This window comes from Pipistrellus kuhlii, unplaced genomic scaffold, assembly GCF_014108245.1.
Source record: "Pipistrellus kuhlii isolate mPipKuh1 unplaced genomic scaffold, mPipKuh1.p scaffold_m20_p_2, whole genome shotgun sequence".
NCBI lineage: Eukaryota > Metazoa > Chordata > Mammalia > Chiroptera > Vespertilionidae > Pipistrellus > Pipistrellus kuhlii.
In genome coordinates this window covers 173,498,531-173,513,227 of record NW_023425515.1, presented here as the reverse complement: position 1 = coordinate 173,513,227, position 14,697 = coordinate 173,498,531, and the positions used below count along the sequence as shown (strand labels likewise).

Below are 14,697 nucleotides of genomic sequence, written 5' to 3'. Positions count from 1 at the left end.
TCCACAGGCCGACACTCTATCCACTGAGCCAAACCGGTTAGGGCAAGAGTTTCTTAAAATAAAACCAAATCAAACGGAACCATAAACCAGTTGAAGAGACTGAAATGATAGGAAAGAGGCACAAAAGGCACTATAGTGGACAGGCTGGGGGCCTTTAAAGTGGGAGGCCCAGCCCATGGATACTGGGCAATGGGGAGGGATGCTGGGGGCCTCAGACAGCGGGAAACAGGGAGCCTTTCTGCCTTTCCTGGAACAGGGTGGTTTTTTAGTGACAGGCTTTCTGACCCTCGCCTCCTCTCTGATGGCCCAAGCCTTTCAAGAGGCAGAGCCTGCTGGGACATCCCAGAAAGCCCTAGAAGCCCCCCAGCCCTTCTACCCCATGGACCTGGAGCCCCTGCAGGAGGGGGAAGTCAAGCAGTGGCCCAAAGACACAGTCATCCTCCTGGTTGGGGACTAGAGGCTCTGGGGACCTTCGGGAGCTGGTCTGGAACCAGATATTCTCATAGATCTTGGGGCTCGGGGTGAGGCCCCCCAAGAGGGGCTGAGTGGAGTCGCAGCGGATGTAGTCCACTGGCCCTGAGCCGGTGGGGCTGCCCATCACTTTCCCGTAAAGGACCTGGTCGCTGCTGTCTGACTGGGCCTGGGGCTGGATAGTAGATGCTCTTGGGTCCCCCTGGAGCACATAGGCCTGGACCAGGGCGGGAAGGCCACAGGTTCCTGAGCTCTCCTGGGCCTCCCAGGGCCCTGGCTGCTTCTCCTCCTCCTCCAGCACCGTGATCTTGGTGATGGGTGGCATGCTGGTGTCCCAAAGGCTGGGCAGCTGGTAGATCTCCTGGACACAGGACATGGGGTGAGGGCATGATTCATTTCAGATGTTCGCCCCAGCCTCTGTCCCTTCCTGAGCTGGGGACCTTCCTACGGCTGTCTGTTGAAACTCAAAGATTTGCACCTGCAAAGCGCCTCATAGGTTCGTGTGGTGCGCTATGTGCCATTCAGAATCATCTTGGTAAATCTCTGCAACAGTTCTGTGTGGGATTAGTCTCCTTTCACAGTGGGATGTCTGAGGCTTTGAAATGGGGAGGGCTGGGATAAACTGGGCAAACTCAGGTCTGCAGAGGGAGTGGATCTTGCTAGAAAGTGAAAGGAAGGCCTGAGTATTCATCCTCAGAGGGGCAGCTCTTCACTTTGAACGTGGGCCCACCCCCCCCCCCCTGTCCCATGTCCCTCTTCCTCCAGGGTTCTCACCTCCGCGGGGGCGTTAGGCACCCAGGAGCCCAGGCTGCTGTGGGCTGGGTCTGGGACACTCGGCCAGAGGGAATTCTTCCTGCTGTAGAAGGGGGGGCAGGTAAAGGTAGGGCCAGGCAAGCCCTCCCATCTTTCCAGCCGGTCTCCCACCCATCCCCCGCAGCGGGAGGCATGGCTGCTCAGTGCAGAGAGGAGAAGGTGGGGGGCCTGACTCCCAGACACGGGCCCTGAGGCCTGAAAGGCTGGGGTGGGCCTGCAATTCCTTGTGGGGAGGGGTATCTGGGTGTCAGATCTCTCGATTCACCTGGGTCGGCAGCAGAACCGGGCAGCCCAGCAGAGGCAGATGAGCGAGAGCAGGAGGCCGGACAGGCCCAAGAAGATGTGCAGGTCGAAGTCCTCTGGGGTGAGGGAAAAGCCAGGAGAGATTAGAGTGCATGCGGGTAAGGCTGGTCCTCCTCTCTCAGAGTAGGATCCACAGCAGGGCTTGGTCTCCTCCCTCTGACTCTAAAAATGGAGAGCTTTGGTCTGAGGCACCCTCCCAACAGCCTTGTCTGGCCAGCCCCTTTTCCCACTTACCTGGGGCCAAGGTCATCAGGGTGAGGCTTGTACTGTTGGTGGCCCCCACCCGGCTGGCAGCCATGAGGTGGACGTGGTACAAGCTGGCAGGCTCCAGGCCGGGGAGGACAAACTCGTGGGCGGAAGCATTAAGGACGGCGGCTGGGAACAGAGGAGAATGGTCAGCCTGGGCCCCGATGCCGAGGCTCCCTCCAAGGCTACTCCCTCCCGGGCGTTCTGGGGCTGAGGAAAGACTCACAGAATGACTGGCCCTGAGCATTGGTCCAGAAGATGGTGTAGTGGGAAAGAGGGCTCCTCCCCAGCTCAGGGGCCGGGGGCACCCACTCCAGCTGGGCCCAGGTCTTGCCAATGTGCTTTAGATGCAGCTCTGGGGTATAAGAGGGGGCTGCCGGGAGAGAGAGGTGCAGGTTGACAGGGGCACGGGGGAGAGCCCCGCTGAACTTCTCGCGGCTCCTCAGACCCAAGAACTGAGACATACTGCGACGTGGGTGACACCAGAGTCCGAGGGGATGCCCATCCAAGCTTCATTTTCTCAGGGACTTGGACCGAACCCCACCTACTGCTAACAAGTGACCAAGTCAGGATCTGAACCGGGTTCTCTCTGACTCCAAAGCCTCACTCCCTGATTTCTACCAGGCCTGATCTTGTCCTACTCACTCTTCGATTTCTGCCACTCACTCTCTGAGTCTATGCCAGGCCCTCTCTCTATTTCTTCTACCTACCACACGTGACACCTTATTTCTGTCAGGACAATTGACTGAGTTTGTTCCCTGAATTCCGCCAAACTCACGGCCTAATTTCTATCACCAAACCACCTGACTTCTTGGTAGCCACAGGGGTCCAGTGTAAGCCAGGGGTGATCTTAGCCGGGGTCGGGGGCTGGGTTGGGGGAACTCTCCTTGGGCCAGAGGTCGGGAAGAAGGAAACACTTCCTCCTGGCCCTGGTGGGCGGGACCTGGGCAGGCCTTGAGACAGAGGAAAGGGGATTCTGGGAAGGGCCTGGTGGCTGACGAACCCGTCTCTTGGGAGTAGGCGTAGATGTGCTGGGAGGGTCCCGTGGTGTCCTGGTACAGGGCGGTCACGGTGATCTCGTAGAGCTGAAAGGGCCGGATGTTCTCTGTGGAGAGAAAACGGGGAGGCACCCTGGTGAGGGGCAGCCTCTGCTGATGATCAGGAGCTAACCCCAGACCTCTATTTGGGGCTAACCTGGGCCAGGCCTCTTCTTCAGGTCAGTTGGGAGGGGTAAGGAAGAAAAAGGGGAAGAGAGAGCTAGAAAGGTGGCACAGCCAGAGCTGTAGCAAGAGAGGATCCAGTTAGACTATAAGAGGAACTTCCTGATTCAGAGGATATAAGGTGAGAACACTGAAGGACGAAGAAAAGACTTGGGAATCTGTTTGTCTGGGGTGGTTCAGGTCGCCCCTGACCCACTGCGTCCCTGTCTCCCAGCCCTGCCCACCCGCCCACTCCCCCAGGCCTGCCTCACCTTGTAGCAGGGTCCCTGCAATGCTTCCATTATGCTCCATTTTCCAAGTCATCTGGCTGCGGCTGGGGCTGGGGGGCCCTGGGCCCCATTCAATCACATAGCCCCGAGGCGGAGGGCTGGGGGGTTCCCAGCCCACCCAGAGGCTGTGAGGGTCTCGGGCGACGGTATGGAGTCTGCTCAGGGGTGGGCCTGGAGACAGAGCAGGAGAAGATGGGATGAAGGTGAATAAAAATGCAGGCTCTAGAGCTTGAAGCCTGGGCCCAAATCCTGGCTTTGCTACTTAACAAGTCAATATCTGAGCCTCAGTTTCCTCATCTGTGAAATGGAAACGATGATAGAAGTTCCTCCCTTATCGAATCTTGGGGCAGAAGCGATGAGATGAAGTGGAACTCGTGTAGAGTACCGCTTGGTAGTGACAAAAGCTAACACTCTGGCATTCTTGGTGTGTGCTAAGTAGAGTCCTTGATGTCTGCTAACAATCCCATGACAGGGGCACTACCACTGTCCCCATCTTATCAATGAGAAAACAGACACAGAGAGGTGAAGTAACATCTGAGGCATGTAGCTAGGCAGTGGGACCATTAGCTATTGTCACTGTTAGTCACACCTGTGAGGACCCATGTTCAGGGGAACCTGGGGGTGGTGGCGGCTGGTCCCTGGAGAATGGCCAATTAGTTCAGGGACCGTGTTCCAGTTGGAAAAATGTAGGGCTTTCTCTGCCATCTTCCTTGGCAGAGTGGACTGTGTGTGTGTGTGTGTGTGTGTGTGTGTGTGTGTGTGTAGGCACCACCATTGCTAACCTGGTTCTGGCTCATGATTAAAATAGCTAACACATACCGAACAGTTACTTTGTGCCAGGCACGTGCATTAACTAATAATCTCCACAACAACCCTCTGAGGTGGGGGCTCTATCATCCCCATTTGCTACCATGTTTCCCCGAAAATAAGACCTAGTACATGGAAAGATAAGACATCCCCTGAAAATAAGACCTAGCGCAACTTTGGGAGAAAAAATTAATATAAGACACTGTCTTAGTTTCGGGGGAACAGGGTAGATGAGTAAACTGAGGCCAGGGAGGTTAAGTGACTTGCCCAGGTCACACCGTTATCAGGTGACAGGGCTAGATTTGGACCCAGGCAGTCGAGCCTTCACATGTCCATGCTTCACCGCCATGCTGCACTAGCTGCGGCCCCCTTTACCTGTGCTCTCCAAGAAGACCACTGGGGTGCGGGGGGAGGTCCCGGCGGGGTTATAGGCCACGAGGACCACCTCCTGGACTTCTGGAGGCAAGTGGAAGGTGCAGTTTAGCTCGGTGGTGTTGCAGAGGGGCGGGACTGCTCCAGCCTGGCCGGAGGCTCTCCGGGAGACCAGGTACCCTTGGATCTGCCCGCTGTCTTCCTCCAGGGGCACTGGCTGTGGCGGGCATAGGAGGAAAAAGATAGGGGGATGCACATCTCATCTTGAGTGGGGGCGGGGAAGGGTGCGCTTCTTGATGTGTGTGGGGGGGTGGACCACAGGAGCTGAGTGTCCCCCCACACCCAGGAAGGCCAGCCTTCCTCCCTTCCTCCCTTCCTCCCTCTGTTGCCCTGTGACGGGTCCTAGGAGGGAGAGGAGGAAGAAGCAAGTTGGTGTGTGCAACAGGCACTTAACAAGGAGTTAACCCTTTGCCATAGGTGAGTCCTGCCTTAGTATGTGCCAGGTACATTCTTCAGTGTCTACTAACAGAGACTTCTCCAGAAGTCTCCAAGGCACATGCAAAGTGCATGCAAATCACACACAAATGCATCCACGCCACCCAGAGCTGGTGGAGTCCTGAGCCCCGGCTCACAGGGGTGGCTTCAGAGTCACCTTCCAGAATAGCTGCGTGTCCACTGTCCTGCGGTCCAGCTGCCTCTGCCGCCACCACGTGTCCAGCCTGACGTTGGGGGCTGTGGATGGAGCGAGAGGAGGGGGTGCTGGTCAGGGAGGGCTTAGGAGGGGGGGGACTGGGTCCTGACGGCTGCTGCCAGCCCCTCCCCACCAGTTTACCCTGTTGCATGCTGGTCAGTTCCAGGCCAGGGCTCCAGTCACTCCAGTGGCCGGGCAGGGGCCAGCGGGTGCAGCGCATCTGCAGGGTGTAGGCGGTGGATGGGAGGAGTCCGCAGAGCTCATGCTGAAGGGCCTTGGAGGGCAGGGGGCCCACCTGGGGGAGGAAGGTGTGGCGCTGAGCCTGGATTCCTGTGCCCTTCAGGGCCACCCCCACCCAGGGCTCTTGGGGTTGCCCTCCACCTCACCAGGGTCCAGCCGGCTCCCCCAGGCTGTGGCTGGTGGCGCAGCTCGCACTTCTGGTCTATGTACAGGGCTGGCTTCCATGACTCCCAGTGCAACTGTAGGCAGCCTGGCTGGAGTGGAGCCACCTCAGGGCTGGGGTCCAGGGCCCACAGGGTGGGGGGCTCCAGTTTTACTGCAGGGAGAGGGGTTGTCAGGTCCTTTCCCTCCCCCATCGGATAGGCCCTGCCTTAGCTCCCTCTTCTCCCTGTCTGTAGTCCCGTTTTTCTCCCTGGGTCTCCATCCGAGGGGCCTTGTGTCTTTCTTTCTTGCTCTTTCTCTTCATCTCCATGCTACCGCGTTTCTGCGGGCCTGTCGCTGTGTCTGTGTCTGTTTCTCTCTGGGTCTGTTTCACACTCTCACCCCAGGGTGCACTGGTTGTTCCCAGAACACTTTTCCTCCACAGACTTGGATGCATTTGTGTGTGATTTGCATGCACTTTGCATGTGCCTTGGAGACTTCTGGAGAAGTCTCTGTGAGCAGACACTGAAGAATCTACCTGGCACATACTAAGGCAGAACTCACCTATGGCAAAGGGTTAACTCTTTGTTAATAGTGTCTTGCTCCTTCATTTCTTTCAAGGATCTTTTCAAATGTCACCTTCTCCATGAGGTCTTCCTGACCACCTTACTGGAATAGCACCTGCTCCCCACCCCCATCTCTCCCCCCCTTCTCCGCTTCCATGTCCCCATCACGCTTATCCTCAGCTCTCTGCCGTCTTATTTATTCTGCCCATTAGAAGGTAACGTTCCAGGGCAGGGTTTTTGCTCTTTTGCTCTCTGCTGCATCCCCAGCACCCAGATCAGTGCCCAGCACCTAGTGGGCATTTTGAGAAATCTGCCGAAGGAACGAATGAGTCTCCCTGTGTCTGTGTTTCTCCCATGTTTGTGTCTCCATAGCTCTGTCTCCAACTGCATCCCACCTGGTCTCCGTCTCTCTCCTCGTCCTCTATCCCTAGGTCTTCCAGTGTCTGTCTGTCTGTCTCTGGGTCTGTGTTTCCTTCTCTGTGCCTCTCTGGGCCTGCCCTTTGTGGGAGCCTCTTCCCCCTGCCCCCGTACCCAGGGCATCACCCACCAACGTCCATGGGATCCAGGCACAGCTGCGGGGACACGCTGGTCCCCAGCACGTTCTCCGCCTGCACCCAGATGCCCATGCTCTGGTAGAGCCGCAGGTGTCTGCGTGGGATGGAGCAGCGGCTCTGGCCGCCCTCAGGCACGCAGTCAGGGATGGCTTCCTCCTGATCCTGGCAGTTGCCCCGGCTCCTGCCAACAGGCCAGGCTTGGGTGTCAAGCAGAGGAAGAAAGCAAAGTTCCCTTCTCCCTCCCGTCTTTGTCTCTGTCTCCCTCATTCCCACAGTCCTACCCATGCCCCACCCCACAGTCCTACCCATGCCCCAACCCAGGAGTGGGGCTGGAATAGAGACCTTACTCACTTGAAGCTTTTTAGGGTGAAGTTGGTAGTCAGGTGGGTGTCACGTCCTGGCTCCCACTGGCAGTTGAGGCTCTCGGTGGTGAGGTTCATGAGGCAGGACAGGTTGTGGGGTGTGGCTGGAGGGTCTGTGCACAGGGTGGGAGAGTGAGGGCTTTGGGTGGGACACTCAAATAGCTCCCACCGGGACCAACAGGCTTGTTTCCCTGCTCTGGGTCATTCCCTGCTCTGGGGCCACGTTGTTTATTCGCCTGTCTTCATGCAGCTTGGGGGGGGGGACAAGGGGGGGGGCACTGAGATGCAGGCATGCACAGGGTCAGGCCTCACAGAGCCTCAAACCCCTCAGCTCCACCCCCTTTCACAGTGACAGACAGGGTCTGGCTTCACTCTGGCTCTGCCACTCATTAGCTGTGTGATCTTGAAGTCACTTAACGGCTCTGTTTCCTCATCTGTAAAATGGGGATAATGGTAATGTACCTGCCCCCAGGTTACTGTGAAGGCAGAATGACTTATCTATGTACTTATCAGAGCACTATTATTGATTCTTACACAAAAACCTTGGTCTATCTGTGTTTGTTTTTTCTTATGCACTGGCTTGGCACAGACTCCATTCTTTGCAGCTTGTGCAGAAGGCTGAGACTGGGGAGGGGAAGAAGCTGGGAGCAATTCCAGCTGGTGGAGAATGTCTTCTCTGGACACAGCCTCCTGTGGCTGGGGAGCTGGGCTTACTCGGCGGCCATACTGAGTTACTACACTGGTTCTCAGGCCACACTGCCTGGTATAAATCTTTGCTCCATCCTTATCAGTTTGTGACCTTCATTCAGCACGTTACTTACCCTCTCTGAACCTCAGTTTTCTCATCTGTAAAATGGGGCTAAACAGCACTATCCACTGGTAGGGAAGATGGCCTAACATCGAGCCCACAAAATGCCATTGAGCAAGAGCTCCAGGAAGAGTAGTTCTTATTAGTAATTTTTTTTTGGGGGGGAGGGGAGGTGCCTTGGAGGCAGAGCAAGAGACTTACAGCCTGCCTGCAGCTCAGCCTGGTCCAGGATCTGCAGGCTGCTGCCCCAGCTCAGACAGCAGGAGAGAAGGGCCCGAGGGTCGTTGAGGTGGGGCAAGGTGATGGTGGATTCCAGGGTCCCATCGGGCAAGCGCTGCTGCCTCCCTCCGGGCTGAAGCTCTGTGCCCAATCTCCACACAATCTGAGACTCTGGATCCAGGTGGCTGCAGGTGGTCCTGTTGATGACGCAGGAGGCCATGATGGCGTCTCCCAGGCGGACGATGGGGGCTGAGACGCTGATGCGCCCGCACTGCTCCAGGCCTGGGATGGAAGAGAATGGGGCCGTGAGTGACTCCTCCGCCTGGCAGAGCCAGGCCATACGCTAGGCCTTTGTACTCTTCGACTCAGGGCCTCCCCCAGCCTAAGATGCGGGAGCTGGAGTGGGGTGCTGTGTTTGGGACTGTGAGAAGCTCTTGGGGGAGGAGACAGAGACGGTGGTGTGTGCATAAAAGTGTATCAACCAGCTGTGCAGGGAAAAACCCGTCCTAATCTGTAGTACGGCTGCTTTCCCTGGTGGAATATTCCCACCGTGGCTGATGGCAAGCTGCCAGTGTGACACCCTGAATGGGAACTTCGGGAGAGTTGTGCAGTTAGCGTCTACAGGCCCCAAGAGTGGCGAAAGCGGTGCTGAGAATGATAAGAGCCCCGCAGCTGCAACCACGGCCACCTTTTCAGAATTCAGACCTGGTTGATCCGCACCTCAAGCTCAGTGCTGCAGGGGCATGTGGCTGCTCCGAAAGGCAGTATGGTGGACAGGGAGGACCGAGGCTGTTGGAGCTAGACTGCCTAGGCTTAGAGCCTGGTCCTACTGCTTGTTAATTATGTGACCCTGGTATGGAAGCACTGGGTGTGATCACGTGTGTAAGGCACTTAGAACAGTGAGTGTTTGCTGCCGGGATAAAGACTCAGAGCCTCTCACAGCCCGCGAGGCCTGGATTCTGCCTAATCCTCCCACTTCCAGTTCAGACCACACTCTCTCAGCTCTGGTCACCCTGGCTTCTTGCAATTCCTTGAAAATGCCAGGCTCACCCTAACCAGTTTGGCTCAGTGGATAGAGCGTCGGCCTGCGGACTGAAGGGTCCCAGGTTCGATACCGGTCAAGGGCATGTACCTTGGTTGCGGGTACATCCTCAGTAGGGGGTGTGCAGGAGGCAGCTGATCAATGATTCTCTCTTAGTGATGTTTCTAACTCTTTGCCCCTCTCTCTTTCTCTCTGTAAAAATATCAATAAAATATATTTTAAAAAATGCCAGGCTCTTCAATATCAGCATCTTTGCACCTGCTGTTGCTTTTTGAGGGTGTCTTTTCCTCCCACCCCTCTTTCCCCTGGTTAACATTTATGCATCTTGGATGTAACCAGACCAGGCCAAGCCCCCTGAACTTTCCCAAAGCTCTTATCTTTCATAATTATAGCCATGTGATTATTTGCTTGTCTGTCCCCTCAGCTAGAGCAGCGGTTCCGAGAGGCCAGAGACCTCGCTGTTTCTCTCACTGCTGTATTCCCAGCGCCTCGCAGAGCAGCCCGAGGTGAACACATATAGAATAAAGCTCTGCGCTTTGGCCACCATACCCCCTCTCCTCTCTCAGGGGTCCTCCGCCCATTTTTCTGATGGGGATGTCGAGGCCCTCCGAGGAGGAACAATTTGTCCAGGGTCACAGCGCAAGTTTGTGGGACTCCTGGCACTTCTCAGACGCAGAATTTTGGACTGGAAGGAGTCTTGCAAAACTATTTACTTCAAGGCACCACCCGATGCTATGTCTTCTTCAGCAGGGCCAGGGTCCCTGTTTGTCTATGGCCTGCCAGCTAAGAAGGGCATTTATATTTATATTTTATTTTATTTTAAAAAATCTTTATTGTTCAAATTATTACAGAGAGGAAGGGAGAGGGACAGAGAGCCAGGAACATCGATGAGAGAGAAACATCGACCAGCTGCCTCTTGCGCACCCCCCACCGGGATGTGCCCGCACCCAATGTACATGCCCCTGACCGGAATCAAACCCGGGACCCTCCAGCCGGCAGACCGACGCTCTGTCCACTGAGCCAAACCGGCTTTGGCGGTGTTTACATTTTTAAAGGGTTAAAACAAACAAAACCAAAAACCAAATAAGAACCCGCCACAGAGACTGCCCGTGGCCTGCAAAGCCTGAATGTTACTGTCGGATGGAGTTTGCCAAGCCCCGCTGTGCAGCATTGCTGTCAATTTGGGCATCAACTTGGACGCCCCCAGAGATGGGAGGGTCTTCACCTCTCAGGACAGAGTTTCTGCAGGAGGAGGGCTCTGCCTGGGCTTCCTTATTTCAGGATGAAACCTACCTCCTGGGGCTTCCGCCCTGATCCCTCTGCTGCCCGTGAAGACTGCACAGAAGCCAGAGGCTCCTCTGACAGCTGGCAGAGATCAGCAGAAAGATCTGCCACCCCCAATCCCCGGCCTTTTCCAGGCTGACACAGCTCAGTGCCCTCACCATTCCTCCCGGGGAGCGGGTTGCAGAAGTCCATGATGGGAGCCCAGCTACCCTGAACCTGTGGCCCAGTCTCATTCTCTTGGGGTTCTCTGGGATTCCCAGGGGCAGTGCGGGGACAGGCTTCTCTCCGCCGACCCTGAAATCTCTCCCTGTAGCTCCTCTCCCGCCGCGGCACCCGCCCCGGCCACACTCACTTCTAGGGAGCAGCAGGATGATCAGAGCAGCTCTGGCCAGGCTCCAGGTTCCCAGCCCCACCACCATCGTGCCAGCTTGCTGTTCACCTGGAAGCAGAGGGGCACAGTTAAGGCCTTGGACTTGGGAGTCAGAGCGGAGGTCAGTGCTTTTCTGCCGCAGTGCGGCTCTGGCTAGGTTACTTGACCTCGTTGAGCCTCCATTTCTTTGTCTGTAAAATGGAGGTAACAGCCTATACTACTCCACAGGGCTTTGAGGAGGAGCCCTGGCACTCGGGAAATGACTGTAAGTGACAGGCACTGTTGTTATTGTACTGCCTTCCAGAGAGAGCAGGGGAAGGAGCAGCAAGGAACAGCATTTCCTCCTTCCCTGGGTTTCCCCTCTCCCCTCACTAAGAGGAGCCTGAGATGCGGCTTGCATGCGGGCCATCTATTGTATTTTAGGAAGGTCCCAGGGACAGAGCAAGGGAGTAGGAGGAATGAATCAGGTAAGAAGGGAAAGCCAACACAAGGACTGTAGAGAGCGCCTGGGAAGGCACATGGGCATTTCTTTAAATTGTCCGCTGAATCCAGGGCAGTAGGCAAAGCCCCGCCCTGGAATCACACTCTGCCAAAAGGCAGAAGTGTTGTCAGCCTGACTTTCATTTCTGCCCAGATGCCCGGGAATATGAGCCGGGCCCACCATAGAATTAGAATAATTTTCTTTGTCTTGGCTTTTAGTAAAACTTCCTGTTTTTCTCGCTGTATAAAATAAACATGCTGTATGGGCTCAGAGTCACTGTCTCTCCATCAGAAGAGGGCAGCGGTCCCACCCGGCCCCAGCTTTTTACTTCTATCTCTGTGTCTGTCTTTTTCTTTCGTTTTCTCAATCCCCAGCCGTCCCTCCTCAAGAACTGGACTGCTCTCTGGACACGGAAAAGAGAGAAATATTTACAAAGGACATGTCACCTCTGTGGACAACCAGGACTCAATCCTGCTGGAACTTTCCAAGGAGCCGTGTACATGCCTCAGAACTGTCCACCCCAGGGACGGTTTACCTTTGCACGAGAGGGAGGTTGGGGACACTCATGCCCCGACGCCTGTCCCCATTGGTCTAGGGATGTCCCTTGAGGTATTAACTGCCTGGCACATCCAGGTTGCACATGCATGAGTGTGAGGCAGGTTCTGCCGGGTGAGTCATGCCAGAGGTGTCTGAGGTGTTCCCCGGCAGAGAGGGACAGCTCCCTGGGGCAGCTGAGGCCAAGGGCTGTCAGGCTACACCTGTGGGAAGCTGGCTGCCATGGCAATGGCTGGAAGGAAAGGTGGGCTGAAAGGTGGGACACACTGGGGTGTCACCTCCCCTCACTCCCCCCAATTCTGGGCACAGACCTCTGGAGGCCTTCTGGGGCCAGGCATCCTGTAGTCATGGCGACAGTGCCTGGGTAGAGGGAGCATTGGTTCCGGTCTCAGGAAGAATGCCGGGGTGGGCTTCCACCTAAACCTCCACTTGATCCCATTGGGGTGTGGGGGCCAGACTCCTGATTCTCCAGCACTAACGGACACTTGGTGGGAATCGCTGACCAGCCAGCACGCACATTCACAAAAACATAGGTGGTGCCCCAGCAGATCCTCTGTGCTCATGAGGGCGAGAGCTCCTCTCCCTCCCACACAGAGGTGTGACTAACAACTGCCCAGATACCCAAGGCTCTTTCCGCTTGTAGGGGCCTTAAGAACCCCCAGACTCCCCACAAGTATCACAGTAGCATGATACCAGGTGGCTGGCCCGCACTAGGACCTGGTAACTGGAGAAGAGCTGGATTTCAGCCTCCGCCTGCCCCTCAGCCCTGCAGCTTTGCGGACAGCTGTTCAGAGTGCCCCAGTCTACCACTCAGTGATTGGCAACCTTCTTCCTAGACCACATCGGTTTGATTACCCCCTCTCTCCCATCCCTCCTCCCACTCTTGCTGGGGAAGATTTAGCTTCTTTGGCCCAGGTTTTGGGACTCTGGTTTCCATCTCCATTTGCTCCCCAGCCCTGTTGCCCCAGCAGGCTCAGCTTGAGGCCCAGCCTATGGCGATGAGGGACCCCTTCACCACTGGCTCATGCTCAGAGTGGGCCACCGACCCGCAAACCCCAAGAGGCCAGTCATCCTTCCCCCTGGGCTGCTGGGTGCTGGGACCCTGGCATCAGTCCCTGGTCCCCCACGGCAGCCTGGGTGCCTCCTCGCCCCCGGGGGTGAGAACTGGGGCCCGTGGGAACCCGGGCTCCTCGCTTGGGGTCAGTGTGCGGAGAGGTTGGGAGCCCAGCTGTGAGTCAGACCAGCTGGCCTGAACTACAGCTCTGCCACTTACCAGCCTTGTGACCTTGGACAAGTTACGTTCCGAGCTTCAATTTCCCCATCTGTGAAGGAGGGATAAGAATAGCACCCTCTTCTCGGGGTGGTGGTGAGGATGAAACAAGATGACCCTGATAAAAACACCTGGTGGTGCAGAGCCACGGGGAGAAAGAACTCAATAACCACGTTATTTTCACCAACTCACGGAACACAGGAGAGCTTAGCGCCCCTCCCCCGCGCGCAGCTGCGTGGTCACAGCCTCCTGGGATGGCCACCTTGTTTTGTCGGTGTCATGCTGTATGGCCTCAAGGCCTCATTTCTGGGCCCCCTGCTTCCAGCTCCTTGGCACCTCCTTTCCCCCCCAAGTCTCCCTTTCGCTCCAGCCATCTCCGCTGGGCACTTTTGGCTCTTTCTGGGTCCCAGCACACCCGCTACCCCGGGAGCCCTGCACCACACCCCCTCTTTCTGCTTCCCTCTCCTCTCCCTCCCTCCACCTTCTCCAATTCCCACCCCTCTCCCCTGTCCTTTCTACTCTAGTTCACTGGGAGGTGTTTCTATGGCAGGAGGATGAGAGGGAGGAGGGAGCTGGGAACCAACAGAGGGAGAGGCCTTCCCAGATGTGGTTCAGAGAGAGACTGAGACAGAGAGTGAGAAACTGAAATTCGGCCAAATCCTGTTTGGCTCAGTGGATAGAGTGTGGGCCTGCGGACTCAAGGGTCTCGGGTTTGATTCCGGTCAAGGGCATGTACCTTGGTTGCAGGCACATCCCCAGTAGAGGGTGTGCAGGAGGCAGCTGGTTGATGTTTCTCTCTCATCGATGTTTCTAACTCTCTATCCCTCTCTCTCTCTTTTTTTAAAACTAATTTTCCTCTTTTATTAAAAAAAAAAATCAATAAATATATTTTAAAAAAAGAAAAGAAAAAAAAAAGAAAGTGAAGTTACGCAGGGCAGATCCAGACGATGGAGATAGACAGGCAGGGGAGCCCTGAGAGGCGGGGAGCCAGGAGCCCAAGAGACAAGGATGTTGACACAGAGACGGAGGCACTTGGAGGCTGAGAAGCAGTCTGATACCCATGAGAGTTTAAGAGTTTTAAAAAAAATATATTTTATTTATTTTTCACAGAGAGGAAGGAAAAGGGATAGAGAGCTAGAAACATCTATGAGAGAGATACATCGACCAGCTGCCTCCTGCACACCCCCCACTGGGGATGTGCCCACAACCAAGGTACATGCCCTGGACCGAAATTGAACCACAGACTGACGCTATATCCACTGAGCCAAACCAGTTTCGGCAAGAGTTTAAGATTTAAAGTCAGGAAAACGTGAGAGACAGAGAGAGGCAGACAGAGAAAGGCTCCAGCTGGGCAAGCCAGAGAGGGGCTGAGGGGAGAGAAATGGAGAGTGAAACAAACGAGGTGGAGACAGAGAGAGGTGGAGACACATCTCCAAGAGGCAGAGGCGTGAGAGGGCTCACCATGAGGCCCTTCCCTGAGCCCCGCTGTTTGCGATGCCCACCCCCACGCGGGCACATCTCTGGGAAGAGAGATTCAGTGCTTAGGGTCCCTGGTCCAAGGGACAAACCTTAAAGGCAGGAACTCTGGTCCCAGGCCTAGGGGCCCTGAGCGC

General features: G+C 56.0%; 1 protein-coding gene across 4 annotated transcripts; it reads right to left on the bottom strand.

Moving 5' to 3' along the window:
• Window positions 1-77: 77 nt before the first annotated feature.
• CSF3R (colony stimulating factor 3 receptor) lies at window positions 78-13,219 on the bottom strand. Of its 4 annotated transcripts, XM_036447429.2 has the most exons (17): window positions 13,088-13,133; window positions 12,532-12,646; window positions 10,761-10,847; window positions 8,065-8,364; window positions 7,045-7,168; window positions 6,687-6,874; window positions 5,579-5,748; window positions 5,334-5,487; window positions 5,154-5,233; window positions 4,505-4,718; window positions 3,305-3,493; window positions 2,837-2,938; window positions 2,060-2,206; window positions 1,822-1,962; window positions 1,550-1,643; window positions 1,246-1,327; window positions 78-832 (listed from the first exon to the last, which is right to left on the bottom strand). In XM_036447429.2, exons 3-17 carry the CDS (start codon window positions 10,825-10,827, stop codon window positions 353-355), a joined length of 2,532 nt encoding a protein of 843 aa, XP_036303322.1. In that variant the 5' UTR covers window positions 10,828-10,847; window positions 12,532-12,646; window positions 13,088-13,133; the 3' UTR covers window positions 78-352. The 4 variants fall into 4 exon arrangements, with proteins under 4 accessions (XP_036303322.1, XP_036303321.1, XP_036303324.1 ...); XM_036447428.2 differs by lacking the exon at window positions 12,532-12,646 and having other exon boundaries at window positions 13,088-13,219; XM_036447431.2 differs by lacking the exon at window positions 12,532-12,646 and having other exon boundaries at window positions 1,246-1,324; window positions 13,088-13,219.
• Between the last annotated feature and the right edge of the window lie 1,478 nt (window positions 13,220-14,697).